We start from the raw sequence: 21,625 nt of genomic DNA, 5'->3' as shown, positions 1-21,625 counted from the left end.
GCAAACGCCTAAATTGAATAAAAGCAATGTGAGTCCATCGAAAGATACATTTTAACAAGCATCAGAAGAAAACATTGAACATTGTACATTGAACACCATTTGTTTTGATTTCACTCAAGCACGCGCTAAACGTGGCTACGTCACTCAACATTTGGAAGGCTGTGATTGGTCAGTTTCTCAGCGTTATGGTACAGCAGTTCCTGCCTGTGGAGAATCAGATCAACTGAGGCTTGTATTTACCACTGGGACGGTGAGTTATCACCTTTTACTCCCTTATTGTCTTTCTAAATAATAAATGGAGCCTCTTTTGTGTTTCAAAGTGAGCTCTCCTGTCATTCGGAGCGCGTTGTCATGGCCTCTATAGCTAGCGTTAGCAGGTGACAATATCCGTCAAAATCTGTCCGTAAGCGCTGATAAATGCATGAATAGCATCTGGTGAACAGTTTATATAACAGTTTTATCTACAATGTCAGTCATACTCTAATACACTGTTTAATATCCCGTGGACTTAGTCAGCTGAACTAACAGTGCTCTGTACTATTTTTTTTTTTTTTTTTTTTATTATTGCTTGTTTTTTTTTTTTCTCCTCACAGAAACGTGACTGGTTACGTAACGCGTGAAAGAGAAGATTCGCTCCACCCGCTGCTGCCGCCGCCGCCGCTGCTGGGCGTCCGGACAACAGCTGATATCTCTGGCTCCCTGCTGCTTTAGGACATTTGTTTTGTTAGAAAACAGCGACAGCCTAAGACGTTCACAGCTGACACATCGCCTGCTTCAGGACGGCGTCGAGCTGACGGCGGTTAAAGGTAGGACTGCTGAGCCTCGTGCACGCGGAAGGTCTCGCTGGTTGACATTAGTATCAGCTGGGCACCCCAGAAGCTGTGCAGCTGAAGGCTTCTGGAGTCTGCAAAGTTTGGAAAAGGGTTGCCCCATTTTTATTTGCTTACTGACTAAATCTTACCCAGCATCTGTCGGTCAGTGAGTTCAAGGCCTTAATTTTCTAAGACACACTCAAAATTCAAGATTAATACATCTGAAGGAGCTGGTCGTCTCATGAAATACTCCAATATTTTGAGATAGTGTATGTTGAGTTGAGCTTTTTTTTAACCTATATAACTAAAAACCTGAAATAGTTGTTAAGCTGTTAGAAAAAAATAACTTTTCTATTGCAAGGCAAGACGAGGACACAATGCAAGTCACAGTGCTTTACAAAGAAATGATGGGAATGCATAAGAAGAAGTGGCCAAGAAAGGCACAAAAAGGTGAATAAATAAAGTAAAAGGTTTATTAAGGGAAATGCAGTAAAGAAAGTAAAATCCATTGTTTACTGGAAAGCCGGAGCAAATCATAGTGTTTTAAGGTCGGATTTAAAAGTGTGAGCAGTCCTCAGGTGTTCAAGAAGTTTGTTCCAGAGGTGAGGAGTGTAAGAACTAAAAGCTGCTTCACCTTGTTGGCCTCTGACTCTCGGAACACTTGATTAATCTCTTCCTGAGGACCTCAGGGGTCTGTAGCATATTCCACAAGTAAATCTGAGGTATATTTACGCCAAAGACAATTTTTTTTTTTTTGTTGATACCTCAGTTTCTCATTTTCGATACGTGCAACATTACAGAGCAGTGAGCAGTCTTCAATAATTTCTTTTTTAATGCAAGTGATAAAAGTGTGGAATAGTGCAATGACAGAAGGATGGTGAAACGGGGCAATGTGGGCTGGAAGAACAGACAAATGCAACAAAAACTACAAGGGTTGAAATGGAGTCCTGCAGACACACATCAATCAACATGAACAGGAGTCAGTGAGAATAGTACACAGAAGTGCAAGGGCCCCACTGATAGAATTTGATGTTGGACTGTAAATAATACAGCATTAGCAACCTGAGGGGTGGAGAAGGATTGCAAGTCTTCCACAAATGAAACCCAAACATTTCTTTAGTGTCCCAATAGGCAGCGAGCCAGGTGACAGCATGTATGCCAGCACCCACCCGATTGCATGGGTTACCGCGGTAATGGGTGCATTTGCGATTTTTACACAATCAAAGATTTAACGGAACATTTATGTTTTTGATCACAGAAATTAATAGAATAGTACAATTTCCCAATTTACATTATACATTTTAACTTTTTTCATATGATCCTATTTTGCCTACCCATTGCCTTTTCACTTTTTTTGGTATGGAGGCTTTTGTGGTGGCCAGCCTTTACTGTAAAAGACTTCTGCTTTACAGGGAAGTCGGCTTATAAACTACACAGTTAATTTATTTTCTTCTCTAAAATGTAAGAAAGGTATTTTAGTTGAACCATGATGGATTAAATTAAAAGGCAGACTCCAAAAGAAAGATAAGTACAAATAAATGTATGCACGTCTATTGCTGAATATAAATTGTTTGCTGGTGTCACGACTAATGACTAATAGTCATATATTTTTGAATAATTACAGCGCCGATGTATGTTTAAGTTTATCAAAAGTAATGTGAGTTCTTTTGCTGTGTTTTTTAATTTTTTGCGCAGAATTTGCACTGGTGGAAGGTGGCACGTGGCTCTAGCCAAACTCTGACCATGCCTGCTGTGCATCACCGAGGCCACTTCCTGTACTGGGATGAAACGGAGTGTCTGAACTACTATGAGATGATGTCCCTCCATGAAGTTTTTGAAGTTGTTGGCTCCCAGCTTACAGAGACTGACGTTGAAGTTCTGTCGTTTCTTCTGAATGAAACCTGCTCCGTGCCACACCCTCTTGATCCTGTCGGCTGGACGGTTGAGCCCTGTCCAGAGGATCCGGATGATATGGGCGTGGCCCCAAGTCCAGAGCTACTTAAGTTGTGGAGGCGGTTACAGCCTCGGGGGTCCCAGAGGCCCTTGGTGGACTTCAAACCCAAAAGTGGCCTGGAGCTCTTGCTCGAGCTTGAGAGGAGAGGATACCTCAGCGACGGCAACCTGGAGCCGTTACTGCAACTCCTGAGAGTCCTCACTCGTCACGATCTGCTGCCTTTAGTATCCCACAAAAAAAGAAGGACCGGTAAGAGGTTCTGTTGATGGTCCAGAAAAGTTGTAAGCATGTGAATTCAAATTAAATAATTGGATGATAACTGATTTCTCTTTCCTAGTATCTCCCGGGAGAACTGGACACAAGTATGGCATGCAGAGCAGAGGGTTGATGTGGGCGTCTGGAATGGGACACAACTACAGACAAATAGATGAACCCCTCCCTTCATTCACACATCACTTGAATACTGGTAAATGTACTTTATATTAATATGTGGAAGCAGTTTGCGGCTACCGGAAGTGAAAGCTACTGAAGTCCTTTGCTTTATTATTTATCACAAATAATATTTCTTCACTGCAGATAACCCAAGTATCTATTTTTTGGTGTAGAAGTATGAGAATAATTTCTGGGATGAAAATGTTTCCACTGTGCATGGAGTGTATGCTCACCAGCCGCATTACACTTCGTAACTAATGGGTTTGACACACTGCACGAGGGGAATGGCTTTGTTGTTGTGATATTGCTTATAGGCTCAAAACAGGCTCGAACGGTTCCTCAGAGATTTCAGTTTAATTGATAGCATCATGTAGTTATAGCAGCTTTTTCTGCTGTACATCTATGATGAGAATCTCCTGTTCCACCGCACCCCTAAGCGCTCTTATTTTATTGAGATCCGTTGAATATGGAGGCCTTTTTCTAGTCCAGAGAATTTATTGTTGTGTGTTGTCTCACACAAACAGCCGGCAGAATGTGGTTTTGTTGTGGTTTTAAAGGCTTGAAACTCGGTAACAATACTCTTGGAATGTAGCGTTTCAACAATGCTCAGCTGATATCTGATATTGGCAAATGGAACCATTTGAATGCCAAATCAGAAATACATGTTTATGAGACCAGGTAACATTTTATCTGCTGATTAGCATGTGCCAAAGGTATCCCGAGTTAAATGTTCTTTGAAGACGGATGCAACACCTGCAGGAGACCTCTGACGCCAGAGCTGGTCTGCCTTAATATTTGGTTTAAATGTACAGATCATAATCTTCTTGCAATTGAAGTACTGTTGCCTTTTTGTCATCTTAATCCAGCCATACAGTTTTTCTCTGATATGAAGCAGCCGTCTTTTTGGACCGTTCTGTGTAAATCCCACTTATGGTTGTGAATGAAAATCCCAACAAACCAGCACTTTGTGAAATCGTCAGACTCGACTGGTCCCAGCAATTAACTCACATTTAAAGTCACTCAATACACCTTTTCTTTTCTAGTCTGAGCCTCAGTTTTTATTTCGGCATGTTGTCTTAACCATGTGTGACCAAAGTATCAGGTTTCTGTCATGCTGTTTTGTAGTTAAATCCATGTTACGTGTGATGTTGGGGCTGAGTGATATAAACGTATGTAATGTATTAAAAAAGTTTGCTTTCATGTCCACTTGCATAAATTCTCAAGATGGGAAAATATTAGACTTCTGTAGAAATAGACAAACTTGGACAAATAGTATGGACAGCGGAGCAAAATTTCAAAAAAAATATTTCCACTAACTTGCTCCATATGTTTTGTGTCAGGTATTTCCCCTCCTGTTACTGGGCCCTCTGCGATGAGGAGGAGGAGGAGGAAGAGAGGAAATGGCTGGAGCCGTCGACCCAAGAAACCAAGCCGACACGACCTGACGCTGGCTTCACCACCTACACCATGTAGAATGTCCTGTGGTAAGTGGAGGCCATACATTCCTGACTCAGCTTTTTTTCCCATACTTTTCCAGGCCCCGCCTTCAGTTTCACCTTCATCGTGTTTTTTTCCTCGACTGATTGTTGTTTGTATTACCTTCTTTTAGTCAAAAATGCCAAGATAGCATTCAACAAGATCAGCATCTTCCCACTTTTGTTGTTGTAACTGATGTTTATTCAGGGTTTATTTTCCCCAGTCACTTCAAAAGAAATTCACATAAGTAACTTGACTTTAGTATTGCCAACATAGTCTTTGAACTACACAAATTCAAAATATGGAGCAGCTATGTAATGTAACATTAATGCAGTAATGAAAAGGGAACTAATTTAATCGAAGTCCTGGATTCAATGAGGTTCTTAGTTATACATTATAGCATGAAGGTTAATCCAGCATGAATGTTGATTAGTTTAAATGAACTATTCAATCTATCTCCACTACCTGGTCCCATCTGATGTGTAGTAAATCAGTTTCCATTTCGACACTGTACTACACTGTACTAAGAATATTAGAACCAAGGTTTGTCTTGTGGAACTCTATAGTGAAAAACCTTATTGACCGAGCGGCTGGTGTTGAATTCGCATCTCAGTTACATCAAAGTTCAAATTACACCTGGCAAACTTAGTTCCAACAATCAAATAAGCTGTTTTAACACAAAAAGCATTCAAACTGTAACTCTTACTGACATTGGCTTTATTGTTGCGATTTTTTTTTTTTTTTTTCACCTCATGTTTCTAATGTTATTCTGTTTGTGATTTCATTATGCAATAACTTTCTTGATAATACACATGAACTTAGTGTGACTTAAATTTATTTCTTCCTTCCATCTTTTACATTTTATAAAACCTTTTCTTTCCTCGTTTCTTCCCCTCATTGCATCTTGTCTCTAACTCATTGGACTTTGTCCACCTGCTGCTATTGTCAGGAGTGCAGTTCGATGGGCTGTTACCACTTGACCTGTATTTCTGATGCAAATGTTCTGACCCATCACCACCACATGCGGCTGTTGTTCTGCTTCACTGTTAAGCTTTTTAACAACGATTTCATGCGATCATTCAAACATCTGTCAAACTACACATGTCCTAGAAAAATGGTCTTGAGCAGTTGTTCAATGCAGATCCAACTGGACTGAAATGCTGCACCTCATTGTCACTGGCCTCTTTGACATTTCAAGTATTGCTTGCCTTTTAATCAGTCGGTGCTTTTATCTCTCAACACCAAAAGACAAAGATTGCACTAACGTCTGATTTCTTCTGTGCGCCGTTTGCCTAGATCTTCTCAAAAAAATAAAATTCGAACACCCTGAATTGCTTTTTGGTCAGAAGAAAATGATTACAACAAAAATCAAATGATTCTGTCAAATAACTTTTAATAATGAAGACGGCCCTTCTCAGCTATTCAGAATGAGTGATGTACCTTTGACCATGTTGCTGTCTTGACTCCACATTTGATTCCACCAGGTTGACTCAAGATTGTGACTCAGATCGAGTAACCTAAGTCACAGTGGATGATGGAGACAGAGAGGGAGACTGAGGAACAAAACAAAAAAGTCTGTCCCTCCACTCTGTCCGTCCGTCCGTACATACTGCACTGTGTGTGATCGACTCAGTCATGCGCGCTGTCACAAGTCTGGGCCGATGCCTAAGGTAAAAGAGGCTCTCCCCCTTGTTACAAGCAGGGTTGGTGATGCTGCTTTGCTCTGTGTACAATGATTGTGTATTCTAATGTAGTTGCTCTCTCCCCTTGTCCCCCTTCAGAGAAGACCTTTTGCTTCTTAGAAATCACTCAGCAGAGAGTTAGATTTTCACCGCTGACACAATTTGATTGATCAGTGCAACAGAATCTTCAGTAGAGAAACTCTTCTCAATGTGACAATGTTTTTTTTTTTTTTTTTTTTAAGATCAATTTAAATTTCCCGAAATTTCCAGTGGCTGATTGACCAACCCCAACTCATCAGATTTTCACAAATATGGCCAATGTACAAGCTCCGTCATGGCAGGGATGTTTGGATTAGATGCGTTTGGTGTTTCCTATAAACCCTTGAGACAAAGGTCACACATTGTTACATAGGTAATAGGGATGCAACGGTTCTCTGGAAAATATTGAACCTTTTGGTTCGCCCTGCAAGGTTCAATCTGTCCTTATGGACGGTGATTTGTCATTTTTGCAATAAATTTTGCATTGATGCTTTATCTCGCCTGTCCACAGGCCGAGTCAAAAAAAGCCTTCCCTGCGAGTTAATGTTCAGTTGCTGTTGTGGCTCCGCCCACAACCGGACCAACATGGCAGCTTGGTCACCAACTTTCTCTATTAATACTAAGAGTTCAGCAAAACGTATTTCTGATAATAAGACGTTTTACCAAAGTTTTGTGATGCGTCGGACCTGTACCCCCCCCCCCCCCCGCTCTGCTCTCTCCAGTATAAGCACCCGGATGTCATGCTTTCTGACAGTCAAGGACTCCAGAAGGTGTCAGCAGTGAAAAAAACACCTGTCCATCGAGAATCCTTTACAACGGATCTATTGTGCCACTTCAATAAAGACCACCAATAGAGAACGTGAACTGGGCTTAGACCGTCATGAGACAGGTTAGTGTCACCCTGACTGACGATGTGTTGTTCTGCTCAAAGGCACAAAACACGTACCGAAGTTCAGACCGAACCGTGGGCTGCCTGTACCGTTGCACCCCTAATAGTTAGCATTTTCAAAAACTTGGTTGATAGTTATGACCCCTGCTTAACAGATTTGGGAAACATTAAATAATCTTTGAGATAACGTGTTTTTTGTTTTTAATCAGAAGGAAATGAACACATTTCAGATTGTTTGGAAAAAAAACCCACAAACTATATGGAATTTCACTATTTAAATCAAATTATGAGTGTGTGTGTATATGCACATGCGCTCCTGAAACGGAACGTAATTAGTGTTAAACGTGCCACAGCTCGGGTCAAAGAAAATGTGTTGTTAAATCACTGATAACAAAATTAAATCAACACGGTTATTTGAGCTGCTGTGCTACTGAAAAGACTCTCAGTGCTAGACAGCCTAATACGGCCTGCGCGTCCTGACTTGAGGACTGCCTGTGAGGATGAAGAGATTTTAACTGATTATACAATTGTAGAGTTAAATTGGAGAAATCAGTATAAGTGTGAAAACTCAACATAGGTTTTATAAGTTGTTGTGCAAAATGCTGACGAATTGCCCTCGGACACAAAGTCATTTAAAGAGTAGTGAGTTTTATGGTATCTTGTATATCTGTAAGGCAGTCTAGTCCTGTCTGTAATCTGAGACGACAAACAGAATGTTGTTGGACATATTTGTGAAAGTGTTAATGATTACTGCCTGTGGGAAACATTTTAGAACAATTTTCTTTCCCTCACACAGGTTTCTTTAAAAAAAAAAAAAAAAGTGTCTGCCTTGAGATTCAGTCAATGGATGTCCTACTGGCAAACCAAAGCTTCACATGACGCAGCTTTGGAGACTCAATTTCTGAAAACACCAGTTAGACAGTCCATTGTTACAGACTGGCCCTGTATTCGATTTCAGAGAATCTAAAAAGTCTGCTACCAGCTGTTTGAAAAAAATGTCCATCTATTCCTTCAGTCAAGCAGCTGTGAGGGGAAAACAGTGCTCTGCTGAAGGAAGCTCATGGTGTGTGTGTGTGTGTGTGTGTGTGTGTGTGTGTGTGTGTGTGTGTGTGTGTGTGTGTGTGTGTGTGTGTGTGTGTGTGTGTGTGTGTGTGTGTGTGTGTGTGTGTGTGTGTGTGTGTGTGTGTGTGTGTGTGTGTGTGTGTGTGTGTGTGTGTGTGTGTGTGTGGGTCAGTCAGTCAACCCATTGCTGGCCTCTGGCATTCAAACAGACCTCAAATACGCTTTTTGTCCTGATTTATGTCTCAGATCATTTTTAACAAAGTGACTTATTACATTTGACATTGACAACTGCTGTTACAAACGCCCAGAGGGGGTTTGTACCTTCAGCCCAGCGGTGGTTTTGTGCCGTCTAAATGGGATGCTTGGTTAAATGGTCACCGTTGACTGGTGGTCAAGTTGTGTCTTGAATAATGGGTGAGATTATTCTGTGAGGGTAAAGGGGAAAATGGTTGAGGTAAAAGTAATTCCAGGCGTCCCACTTAGACACTTCCATGTTATATTCTGGAGCTTCAGCAAACCAATTCTGACCTGAGTAACTTGTCAATACCAATTACTGGTGTGACATCGGTCGTTTAAACTAAGACCGGAGTGCTCTGCAATGCCTGCTTGATGTTCAAAGAAAACGGCCCGTTCAACACGTATCCAACCGACCTGTCTCTTTTTCTCTTTCTCTCCTTTCTCTATGTTCACAGTTCTAAACAGACCAACCTGTGTGTCAGGAAAACTGTGTCCTCACACACAATGAGAGGGAGTGAGCGAACAGTAAATGTTCAAACTACGCAAACTGGTACAGAGGGTGGGTTTTGTCTATGGGGAAAAGAGAGTTCTGTCTGCCTGTCTCTCAATACTCCCCTAACTCCACTCTCATGGTCAGTCGTTCAGCAGAAAAACGGATCGATAACGAGTTGAAGTTCTCCGTGCCAAGTGACTCCTCGTAAATGGGTACTTAAACTTTTTTTTTTTTTTCTCTCTCTCTCTCCTTTCGTTGGGGTGAGATGAGGAAGCCAAACGGGCTTGGTGTTTAAAGTGAGAAAATGAAAGCTGTGCTTCCTAATGTCCTGTCTAAGTGGATGTCTCTGTGTCTGATGAAGCGTGAAGTGCTCTGTAACCCTAACAAAATGACTATGGCTGTGTTCCTGTGGTTTTAAATGGCCTTCTCCTCACTGTCACTATCTCTACCTTCATCCTACTCACTATGAAATGGGAAGGCGAAATGGAGGCCACCTTTAAATACAGTAATTGCATGAAGGGCAGGTGTTTATCTCACCCTGGGCCCTCAGACAATGTAATGACTTGGGAAGGTCAAATAGGAGCAGCACTAACTTAATATTTCATTTTCTGTATTGTGTGACAATGTTGGATGAAAGAAAATGTGTTTAATATTATAGTTTTACATAATAACACTGATATATTAACAGCTTCTTGTTACTGTTCTGTTACTTGATATTATGATAAATAATACAATCTCAACATGATACCCATTTTTAATGTTTTGCACCATTAAATCACAATTGACTCCTTTTTCCGAACAGAAAATGACGTTTTAACGAGAAAACAAACAGTAAATTAGTAGGTGTGTGTGTGTGTGTGTTCAAAGAGTTCGTGACATAGCAGGTTTTATTCTTGGATTTATTCAAATTTTTTCACTGCATTCAATCTGCCCCGACCTTTCAAAAACAGTAGAACTGTAGCGGTGCATCCTCACAGCATGAAGACGTCAAACTATCAAGCTGCAAGCCAGGGGGATTCTACATTTCTGTTGGGGGAGGGATAATCAACTTCTACATATAAACAATCAACTTCAAGAACTGATATTAATCTCATTGTCAGCCATGGGAGCCTTCCCAGTAACCGTTGAGCTGATTCTTAGAACCCCTCATTAATGATCTGAAGTTAATAGAACTGTACGTTTGGGTACGATCAAGTCTACTATTGCTAATTTAGCCACTGAAGATTTGAGTGCCAATAACATTGCTTTGGTGAAAGGGTTTTTAACTCGCTCTCTTATTTCTCGGCTTGTTTGGTTCATTTGATAAAATGTCCAAATCAGTCAACTGAAGCCTGATGCAGTTGCATGAAATCAATACAATTATGCAGTGATGGAAGGCGACAGCAGTCACTTGTGCTCAACCTGTTGTTCTCAACCGTCCTGCTTTGGAGAGTTTATTCTCATCTTGCATGTATTGAAAATCAAAACGTTTACTGACAGCTGGAATAATGAAATATAGCTTGTGCTGCTGATGCCACGCTAAGATCCTTTATCAGAAACCGAGTGTACGCATGTTTTAATGTTACTCTACACTCTGAGAATGAAATGGTCTTTCACTTCCCAATAAATCATGACGGCAGTCGGCGTGACCTTGCCTGGTTTGAAGACAAACTAAGTCACTCTCAACCTTGCACAGTGATTAATTCTATTTAGCACCATGAAGACATTGGTGTGTGTAGCTCCAGGTACAGAAACATTTATTCTGGATTAATTGTACTTATTCTGATGGATATCATTTGTTCTTTTTTTCACTTGTCTCTCGGCTCATACAATTATTTTTATGGTAGTTTTGATTTGGGTCCACTTAATACAGTTTGTATCATAGGAATACTCTTACCAGCTGCTAAAGGTTCACGGTTCGACTGTTAAATAACAAAAGATAAAAACTGATAAAGATAATGCCTTGTCGTCTTTTTTCTTTCTTTTTTTTTTTTGTACAATAATGTGTCACGTTTGTATCTGGGTGTTTTTCTAAATGGATTTTCCTTTTAAAAAGGTTCAAGGCTATTTTAAGTTAATATATTAAGTCCAAATGTATTTCTGCAAAATGTCTGTTCCTCATTCTTGTACTGTATAATGCCTTAAAAAAAAAACAACAACAAAAGACCGTCTGTGTTCATCTTTTGTGGCCGAGCTAAACATACAAATTCAATGATGTCCTTCCACAAGTGGGTTTTTCTGCAGGCCTTATTTATAAACCTGCATATTTTAAGCATTTGCCAAAGTCGATTGATTTAATGTCTCATTTGATCCGGTCTTCCGGTTTTATGTTTATCTAATTATTGGCTTATGAAGGATGAATACAAAAGCCAGCGTTTGCTTATCACTCTCCTACAAATGTTAAGAGATGCAAAAATCAATGCCTTAATTAAACATTTGCATTTCTAATGTTGGCATTTCCCAAACTTTGGAGCACTCGAGTCCTGTGCCGTTCCCTGTAGAGCCAAACAAAATATGGCTGCAGAGAGAGCGGACGTGACTCTTAAGTTAAAAAGCGTTTGTCAGTGGAATTGTGTTCACTGCTCAGCAGCTTTAGACCCTGATACGCTGGAGCTCTTCTTAAATAACGCCATTAACTGAGACTCCCGCAAGTCCAAAGGATTACATTTCAGATGTCTATATTTGAGAAGATGCGATTACTTCCCATTTAATGCTCATTTGATATTCCACAAAATATTCAAATGTGCTTTTACCATTGATTTATTTATTTACTTGCATTTCAAATGTTTAAATGTCTTTAACGCCCCCAATGTTAGTGAGCATCAATCGAAGCTGACTTTATTTCATTTAAAAAAAGAAAAAAAAAAAGGGTTTTCCATGAGTGTGTCACCTTCAGGATGTTTGTGGAAACTAGAAGTTGCTGGTTCTGAATACTGTGGAGGGGTTTGAGTGGGAGGAGTGGGTTTTTGTTGCAGCGAGAGTCGGCAGCAGCTGGTTTCCTCTCGGCGCTCTGGAGTAATGACATGGGGATGATCTCAGCGTTGCTCTTGCTCAGTACAGTATGTATCCTCTAATCTTTCTCGCTGTGCTGTTGCATGACCACCAATCCTTTTGCCGCAGAACTCCAGACGCGATCGATTCTCAGCTTTAAGCATTTTGATCAGGATAAATCTGACTTTTAAAAACACACACACACACAAAGGAGTCGCTCTGGGGCTTGGCACTGCTGAGTTGTTGCTTTTATTCCCACCATGATATTTGCTCGGTGTCAAGTTCATTTGAACTTACTCATGGACATAAACACTGCAGTCATTCTTTCTGTGACCCGTGCAGGTTGTCAGCATTCTCTTGCACCAGTGTCCTTTTGATTCAGTTTGTTAACCTCCAATAACAGAAAAAAACTAAACAAACACCTATAATGGTAGAATTGCTTGTCAAAAGAAATCTCTCTCCTGGCTCACTTTCAGTGTGTCGAACTGACAAATTTATTGTGACCCAAAAAAAACCCTGGAGCTTATATCTGCATTCAGACCAAAAATGTACGCAGGTGGGTTGATCTACCTGCGGTGCCCTTCATAAGTGACTTTGTCCTGCCGCACCATCGTATTTGTTTGCTTTTTTTTTTTATGTTTTGTTGTTCAAAAGAAACATCCTGAAGTTTTGCTGTGAATAGTTTCCAGTCCTCTCAGTAGTGAGCTTTTCAGATCACCTTTTGCTTTTGAGCACTCAATGCTACTTTAGATTTTCTATTCTTGAAAGTAAAGTCACCTTTTAATGATTGTCATCTTTCTTTTTCTCTCCTCCTTTGTTTTTTTCATGACTCCCCTTTTTCTCCCCTCCGTCTCTTGTGTGGACCTCTTCAACCCGTCACCTTCTGTTCCTGTAACATTTCCTCACTGTCACGACTGTCTTGTTTTTGCTTCTATTTTTTTTCCCTCTCTTCACCCATTCTTCACTCCGCCTTTGCTTCACTGTCATTATTCCCCTCTTTCCCTTTATTCACCCTATGATTACTTTCCTCCCCTCCCATTCACTACCCAACACCACCTCCTCGTCCCCTCCTCCACCGCTCTTTCTGCCATTATCAGACATCCAGCTGCGCGTCCGGGCTGAATACCTGGAGCATGAGTCGGCACTCCGTAACGGCGTCTCCTCAGACAAGCGCCAGCCGCTGGAGCGGCAGTTTGAGCTGTTCAGCCAGGCCAACTCGCTGCTGCGAGCCAGAGACCTGGGCTCCGTTGTCTGTGACATCAAGTTCACCGAGCTGGACAACCTGGAGGCCTTCTGGGGCGACTACCTGAGTGGCGCCCTGCTGGAGGCTCTCAAGGGAGTCTTTATCACAGACTCCTTGAGGAGGGCCGCCGGCACGGAGGGCGTCCGTCTGCTGATCAGCGTGGACCAAGACGACTACGAGAGAGGCAGGAAGCTGCTGAGAGCGAGGAAAATGCTCTCCTTCTGTAATGCTGGGCGCACAGAGACTTACTGAACTCTTTTGTGGGTGTACGTAGACTTTTTCCTGGGTGTGTCGCGCTGGCTATAAAGAATAGAATAGCATGATACGTAACTGAAGGTTCTGGGTCCAGGTGAATGTTCACGCATGTTCAAGGCCTCCTTCTCTAGTTGTAATCCATTTAACATCCACTGGATGGCAGCACTTACCATTGGTTCTTTCTGTGCAATTTCTTTTTTTCCCTTTTTTTTTTTTTTTTTTTTACATAGTCGCATTTTAATTAGACTGTTTACATTATTTCTGACTGACACATGAATATTGACAAACGTATGTGCTTTCTTTTTGGATCCATGAACAGGTGCTACTTTGTAAGACCTCACAATGAAACGGGACATGTCCAGTTGCCTCTTAGTGAAATAAGGAACAAGCAAGTCTGTGGCAGCAAGAGTGGTAAGCCCCCCCATGATATTATCAATATATAATAAGTTAAACTAAAAGAAATGGCTGCCACAGTGAAGGAGTACTGTGTGTTGATGTTTCATGTTCAAGCTTTCATAATATTTAATATTGATTTCTTTGTTAATTTTTCTGTGTTCTTGAATGGACAGTGGTCACCCATATCCCAGTACATTGGATAGTCTGTTTTGATTGAAAATTTTATTTGGGGAAAAAAAAATGATTACCTGCCACTTAAAACTTCTTGAAACTGATTGAATAGATAACACAACATGGCAGGGGAGAAAAGTAAATGTTGAAAATAGAGCCTGCTCAAAGCTACAAACGGACCTTTTGTGTGCAACTTCAGAGAACTGGTTCACACGTATGCACCTTGATAACAAACACTGAAACTTCATTCCTGTATACCTCGATAACCCAACTTGTGATTGCTGTGGTCAGTGGATACAGCAGTTGCCAGTAGATGACAGTAGTGATTAGAGCCGGGTCTCAACAGACCATGGAAGATTCATCATCACAAGCTTGTCGTCGGCAACCTGGATAATGCAGCGGTGGCTTGTGTCCGGGCTTCCAGCTAGGCCTCGGCAAGTGCTTCTCTCAGCAAGTAAAGCACAGGACAGTGCGTCGGTCAATAGAAGTGATGTTGGGGAGATCAAAATCAAAAGTGCACATCCCAGCTCCACTCAGCCCTGCTATGTAGGCCCAGTAGAGTGGCTCACAGACAGCTGTCTAGTCACCCTGCTGGAACTAATGCCTGGACTTCACTCATAGAAGGCGATCAATAAGGCCCCTCACTCTAAGTCCCTTCATACAGGCACGACTTAAGCAGGCAGACAGTGTCTGAAGTGCAGAACTCTGCAGGGCCAGCAGAGACCGGGACAATGGACACATTTACATGCTCGTGTTGGTGTGTGTTTTTGCGAAGGGAATTTAGTGATGTTTGATTTTGTTCATAAAAAAAGAGAAAAAAATAAATAAATGCATAAAAGCAGGAAACAATTTTGTTAGTAGAAAATTAGCTTTTTTGTTGGGCAATTATTTTGTGGAAATCTTTATATTTTAGAAATTCATTCTGGTGATTAATAAAGATTTTGATGGACTAAAATGGTTATTTACTTTTTTGCCTTTTTAATGTAGATGAAATCAAATCCTGTAGCCATTTACGATTTATTGGATTCTCTCTAATTCAATACAATTGAATTCGCTCTATGAACTAGTTTGAGTTTTGAATGTTTCCCATATTTTACTCAATCTGTGCTCTATAAACTTTTTTTTTTTTGCTCATAAGATTTCAAACCTTCACGCAGCATCACTTCAAATATCCTGAAAGCTGAAGTTGAATCTCTTTGTTGTAGCCTCCTTTTATCGCCAGCCATTTTTTTGAATTGTCATTTTTCTTGGTCCTCCACCCTCTGTACCTGTATTAGAGGGAGTTTGCCCTCTCCTTGCCCCCAGATGGTCTGAAGAGGGCCATCGAATGCAGGTCACCGTGGATCAAATCCTTAATTATTTCCCCTTGCTCTTAGCTGTCAGATTGATGAAACCGAGGGATGGTGTGTGCCTCTAACATATCAAAATACCGACGCTCATGCCGTGTTTTCCCACTTAAAGCTTTGATTTGTGTGGAAAAACTGATGGTTTATTTATGATAATTATGCTTGAAGCATTGGCAAACATTTTTTTGATTTTACTAGAATATATCATTCAATTATATAAATATATATGAGCTACTTCTGAGGTATGAATGTGATTGTTTCATAAATGTTTCCTGTTCTGGGTTTATCCAGTGAATTTAGCTCTTAAAATGGTGATCATTTTTGTAGCATGAATAATTCCTTTGAGTCCATTACAAGTTCTAACTTTTAGAATGCAGCATTAAATTCTATTTACATAAAGAATAATGCTGATCCACCTAAACATTCAGTGTTTCACCATCAAAGGTTTTGTGCTCATTTCCCAACGACTGGATGTGATGTCTCGTCTTCTCCAGACATAATTAAGTCCTCTGATGTCAACACTTCTCGAACGCATTAATAAATAATGTCCGCAAAAGGGCACTTTGAAGAGCCACCTCATTGAACCTTGGAAAGAAAAAAAAGAAAGCAATGTGGACTGCCACTTCCTTTTTCTAATTGGCTCACAGTGTCATCAAGGTACAGGAATAACCTGGGGATTCAACTTTCTTGTGATGTGTCATCTGTTGTGCAGGTTTATTGTGCAACTCACACGAGACGATGGTGCAAGTTTGAATTCCAAGAGTTGGAAGTTTTTTGTTTTGAATATTCAAGCGCATTGTTGCATCTGTGTCACATGCAGTGCCGCAATAAAAAAAAAAACCCATACGATTATGGGATCGGCTATAAGCACTGACAACTCCCCAGATCTAAAAAAAGATGAGTGTCCAAATGAAGTTTTAGTATTGACTTGCCATCGCGGGGAACAGTAACCCTCTGGGAAAAACCTGATGGGGCCGTTTCTACCCTGTTCAGAGCATGCCTTGTTTGATGGCCAGCCAAACTGCCCCAGGCCTGCCTTGGGGAAAAGTAAGATTTCTTTTTTTTTTTTTTTTTTTTTGAAAGCCCAGTTCTCACCACACCCAGCCTTGAAGCAAGACCAGCGACGTGGTACCCAGAGGGAGACCCAGGCACAGTGTCTGAGAAGTCTGCAAAACTACAGAGGTCCAACTCAAAGGATGCTGTCGTGTTCCTCCTCCCTCTGAACAATGACTCCCTCTTGGATGGCCCTGCCACGATGAGACATTTGTTTGTCAGTGAAATTGGGGCGCATATCTGGAGCGCTCAGGAACATTATGCTCACAAATATCCAAGGACAGGATGAAGGCAGGGTGTCGTCAACACACCCTGCTATTATTTCCGCCCTCGCTCTCAGAAGTCTTCGCTCGAGTGTCTCCGTCACAAGCTCTTCTTTATCCGTTTACAAACCATAAAGAATTTAAGGCTAAGGTTGTTGAGACTGAATCGCCATCTTTACAGAGAACACTTTCTCAAGACATATCTCTGCAGAAAAGAAAAACTCTAGAATTTCCAAGTGAGACGTGCTTAAAGAAAACAATTTCCAAAATTGAAAATGTGTGAATTTTCAGTTTGTACATTTTTATCAATACACGTTCCCTTGATAGTATTTAGTAAAGATTTTCGCCACAATTACAGATTAAAACTCCAGGAGCAAGTTGCTCTTCAAATACCAGCATTTTAAAGCCAACTTTCTTATATACTGATTCATCTAATTCAGGTGTGTGTGTGGGGGGGGGCTGATCCAGCTGATAGAATAAACATCCACACTCCTATTCACACCAATGGGAAGTTTAAAGACATTAATTACCCTCAATTGCATTTTTTATTTGTTTTTATTTTTACAGTTCTGGGAGGCCACCCTGCAGCCCCAAATCCACTGATCTAACCCAATGTGTTCATTTTATATTTTACATTGGAAAAAGTAAAATGTAAACTTTGTTGGTTTTGTGGTCAGGAGTGTTCCTGAACCAGCAGAGAAGCTTTATCATGTCCATATTTTTTTTTGTTTCTCAGTTTCCAGAGTTTGGTTAAGGCATGACGATTCACTCCTGGTTCTAATCTCATATTTCCAAAACAAACATATAAACACTTATATTTGTCTATTTAATGACATATATTTATAAAACAATGTGTCTTATGAATTACTCCCACTTTTTAAGGATCTTCTGATAACAGAGCGATAGTGTTGAATTATAGTTTTGAGTCTTAACAAAACTTGACCGCCTTATCAAACCTCCACATCCCAACATGGTACCGGCCAGTATCGGCAGCTGCTGACCCTCCACCACATCCCATCACCACCGCTAACATCCCCCCCCTCCCCTGCAGCGTCGGCACAGCGGCAGCTTTCAGCCAATGGGCTCCCTCGCTGCTCCACACATCTACATCCAGGTTAAGATGGGGTTTGCGCCGATGGGGGTCAAAGATCCCGTTGTCATGGTGACCGAGTGGCTGTCCTGCGATGCTTTCCACCAAGAAATTCAGCCACAAGCAGAAGCCGTTGACAAGAAGAGAAGCAATGATGAAGCTGGTGTTGCAAATAATGAAACTCCATTGTCTTTTTTAACGAATCGATCAGTTTCAACATGTGTTTTCACGTTCTATTACCAACCGGAGCAAATAACTTGAAGTAAAATATATAACACTGCCCAACTCTTTTTTTTTTTTCTATTCCCATCACACGGTGAACATTTGGTGAAGTGAATGTTCAGTTTATTGCCTAAACCACTTCATAGAGACATCAGAGATGGTTCTGTGTTCCACGGTGCAAATTGTATTGGTGTACAGAAGCTAATGTAATGCCGGGCTGTGTGGCAGGGGACTGGTCATCATCCTCCTGGAGACTTTATTCCACTGTCCGCAGGTGTTCCTCACACCTCCTTGATTGGATGGAGACTGAAGTCATCTTGCGGTAGCTCAGGCCTAAATCAGCCTCCTATCGAAACGTGTCATCTAAAGCTGATAGACACTATAGCCGTCTGCGGGCCCGCTGGGGCTGCTGTTATTGTATGTATACCCCGCAGCATATCCTACGTCCCTCTGATGGGGGAGAATTGTGTCGCTTTTATTGAGGAGAGAAAATTAGATTAAGTGATCTTCTCAAAAGCCTTCTTCTTGCTTGGTTCTCCTCTGCACCTCGGTGGTCTGGTGCTGCGGATTCCAAACAATATATATGCATTTAAATGTTCTATTTGTGCATAGTTCTGGGAATAATCTTGTCTGTTGCTTCATTTATAATCCTGAATCTTTTTTATTAACATTATTGTTGACATTTTATTCCCTGCATGACGAGAGTAGGTTACATTTTTCAACTGCATGAATTGTATTATAAAGGGATTTTTTTGATTTTGTGAGGCCACTTGATTTGATGAACCACACCGAACCTTAAGTCACGTTCAGTGTGTCACGATCCGTGAGGAAACTGCAGCTTTTCCTCCTCCTGCTGAGCAGAAAGGCGCGTGTTGTCCAGCTGCCTGCAGGTGGCAGCATATAGATGCATGGCCAATTTAAGAAGGCCTCATATTCAAAGCAGCAGAGCTCTTGGTGAAAATCGACTCAAGTTGTAAGGTCGCATGCAACTCTGCTACGCTAAAGAAGTTGGAAAACTCATTTATATAACTGGGAAAACTTTGCAGCTTATTCGTGCATACCTAATGAGATCATTATGCAGACAGCTCTCTTTGTGTGTTGGATCACACCAGGCCCTTTGTACGCGCAGTAAATTAACAAAGTCAACATTAAAGTGCCCAAAACTATTATGTTTCAGAGAACAGGGCTGCAGGTTTGCACGGTAATAAATAATTGCCTGGCTGCTTTTGACTGCTGATTACCTTTTCAGACGTGACCAGACCCTCATGGGTGCACTCTCATCTTCTGTGTCTCATGCACGCGCCTTTTTCCTCCTCAGCAGCAGCACCACAGCCACAGGGTCGCCATGGAAACGGTTGAGAGACACACGTCGTGGGTGAGAGATGGAGAAAGAGAGAGAGAGAAAGAGAGAGGGACATCGAGGGACAGAGAGAGAGAGAGAGAGACATGAAAGGTTAGGGTGTTACCATTCGCACACCCCCAAACACCCCACCCTTTCTCACCTCTAACCCCCTCCCTCCCCCCCTCCAGCCACCCCTCGGTTTAATGCCGAGCCCCCAACCCAGATCAACCGCCCCACACGGCACACTGGCCCCCCTTCCACGTACCTCTGCCTCCCCCGTACCCTCTCCCCCATCTTTCTGCTCTCCATCCCTTCTCTTGTCCAGACAGGCTGCTCGCATGGCGGGGATGGAGACGTTCACCGATGGAAGCACTGGTAAATTTTCACAGCCATAAGAAAGAAAGAAAGAAAAAAGCAAATGATTGTAGGGGCGGGTTGCAGGGACTTAACTTCTTGTCCTCCATGTGTCTTTTCACCTATATCCTCTGCTCAGCTGCGCTACACACTCCCCCCTTTTTTCACCTTCTCAAGTCACAATATTTCTGCTCGTATCATTGCAAAAAAAAGAAAAAGGGGGTTAAAGCTTGTAGTCCACTTGCAGGGGAGCCCGACTTTTCCTCTCGGCAGCGTCCTGGGGAAAAGCGCAGCGAGAGAGGAGAGAGGGGCTAAGAAATATCGGTCCTAATGATTTTTTTGTGTGGGGTTGGGCTTTTTCTTTTTTATTGATTAGAAAGAAATTAATTCACGGGGGCAACCCTCGTGTTCTGACTCTCTCCCTCTCTCCTCTCTCCTCTCTCTCGCTCTCTCTCCTCTCTCTCTCCTTTCCTCCCTTGCTCCTTTGCTCTGTGGACGAATAGCGTCGTGTCTTGTTGGCTGCTCTGCATGTTGTATCATCGCGGGAATATTTGATTTGGAATATGTTGTGTTACGCAGAGCCTGCAGGGAAGCCACGCTTCGGTTTTTACACTTGTCACGTTTTCATTATAACCTGCGTGTCTCATGCATGTTAGTGCCTTTTCCAGGGTGTGGGGGGAATGTTGTCTCCGGGTGGTTGCAATGTTTTTATTTATCACGTCTGAATTCATGCACATGTGTGAGGAGGTGACGATGAAACAGAGGGAGCTGCAATGATTCGTGGCGCTTTAGAGTATTGTTCTACTGATTTCCTCTCCGGGTTGTATACCCTTCGTGTTTGTTTCGTGAAAGGCCACGACTGAATCTTTAAAAAAAAAAAAACAGAAAAAACTGCTGCGCGCATCTTCAGGCCTGCGTATTAATGGGCAACCTGTGTCTTAATCCGTGCGTAACGCAGCCTGTAACGGAGCCGTTTACAGCCCGATTCACGCGCACTGTGGGCTCCTTGATCAATGTGGTCGATATTTGCTCGTCGGTATACCGATGTTTCACAATAACACCTCGGGATGCCGAGGGGCTGATACGCCGCCGAAGGGAAATCGATGGACAGACTGGGTTAATTATGAAAAAATCAATTAAAAGGAGGGGATCTGGGGGCTTTAAAAGGCCGAGCAGGAGAGCTCGCACGGGCAGAGGAGAGAGGAGAGGATGAGAGCAGCCATGCAGCCATCCGTCCATTCAGCGAGCCGCTGCTGTGCGTCTCTCTGGCCGCTGCGCTGCGGCGCACGGTCCGCTGGATGTCAGCGCTCAGCCCGACACACTGCTCTGCTGCAGGCAGCGCTCGCTGCACTGTGTGCCGCATGCATTCTAACATGCATCCTATCTCGCAAACCACCGCCAACATGCGACCTAAACACCTCGAAAACACCTGCAATTATTAGAGGAGCATCATTTAATCTGCACACAATTCCAAACTGATACGCATCTCTGATGCCAGTGCTAATTTCCCTCGGTGCTGCTGTGGCTTCATTTCGTCACATATGTTTGAAAACACACCAATGATCCTCATTCCTCATTAAAATCACATGCTTCTCACTCAGAGATTTTATTTAGCGACCAAGTGTTTAGTGTGTCCAGAGAAGCAGCCAATCACACACTGAACATTCTTTGTTTCATTCGCAGTTTTAAAGCCTGAGCATCACTTAGTTAATCGTTTAATTTCTTAGATAAATTGTTATTCATTTAGAGGAACTGTTGGTTATTTGCAGACTTTAGAGGTGAGTCTGTTCAAGTTTGCAGAAAGGTTATTTTCAATAGACTGCACGTGGCGGTAGTACTGTTTG

General features: G+C 42.0%; 1 protein-coding gene across 1 annotated transcript; it reads left to right on the top strand.

Moving 5' to 3' along the window:
- The first annotated feature begins 190 nt into the window (after nucleotides 1-190).
- Nucleotides 191-15,062, top strand: dedd1 (death effector domain-containing 1). The gene is made up of 6 exons (XM_080472398.1): nucleotides 191-250; nucleotides 594-806; nucleotides 2,508-3,015; nucleotides 3,104-3,232; nucleotides 4,539-4,682; nucleotides 13,144-15,062. The coding sequence occupies exons 3-6, from the start codon at nucleotides 2,556-2,558 to the stop codon at nucleotides 13,539-13,541; spliced, it is 1,131 nt and encodes a 376-aa protein (XP_080328524.1). The 5' UTR covers nucleotides 191-250; nucleotides 594-806; nucleotides 2,508-2,555; the 3' UTR covers nucleotides 13,542-15,062.
- Nucleotides 15,063-21,625: the final 6,563 nt, after the last annotated feature.

This window comes from Lipophrys pholis (genome assembly GCF_963383615.2).
Source record: "Lipophrys pholis genome assembly, chromosome: 9".
NCBI classification, from domain to species: domain Eukaryota; kingdom Metazoa; phylum Chordata; class Actinopteri; order Blenniiformes; family Blenniidae; genus Lipophrys; species Lipophrys pholis.
The sequence above is the reverse complement of the archived record's forward strand: the minus strand, read 5'-3'. Positions and strand labels throughout refer to the sequence as shown.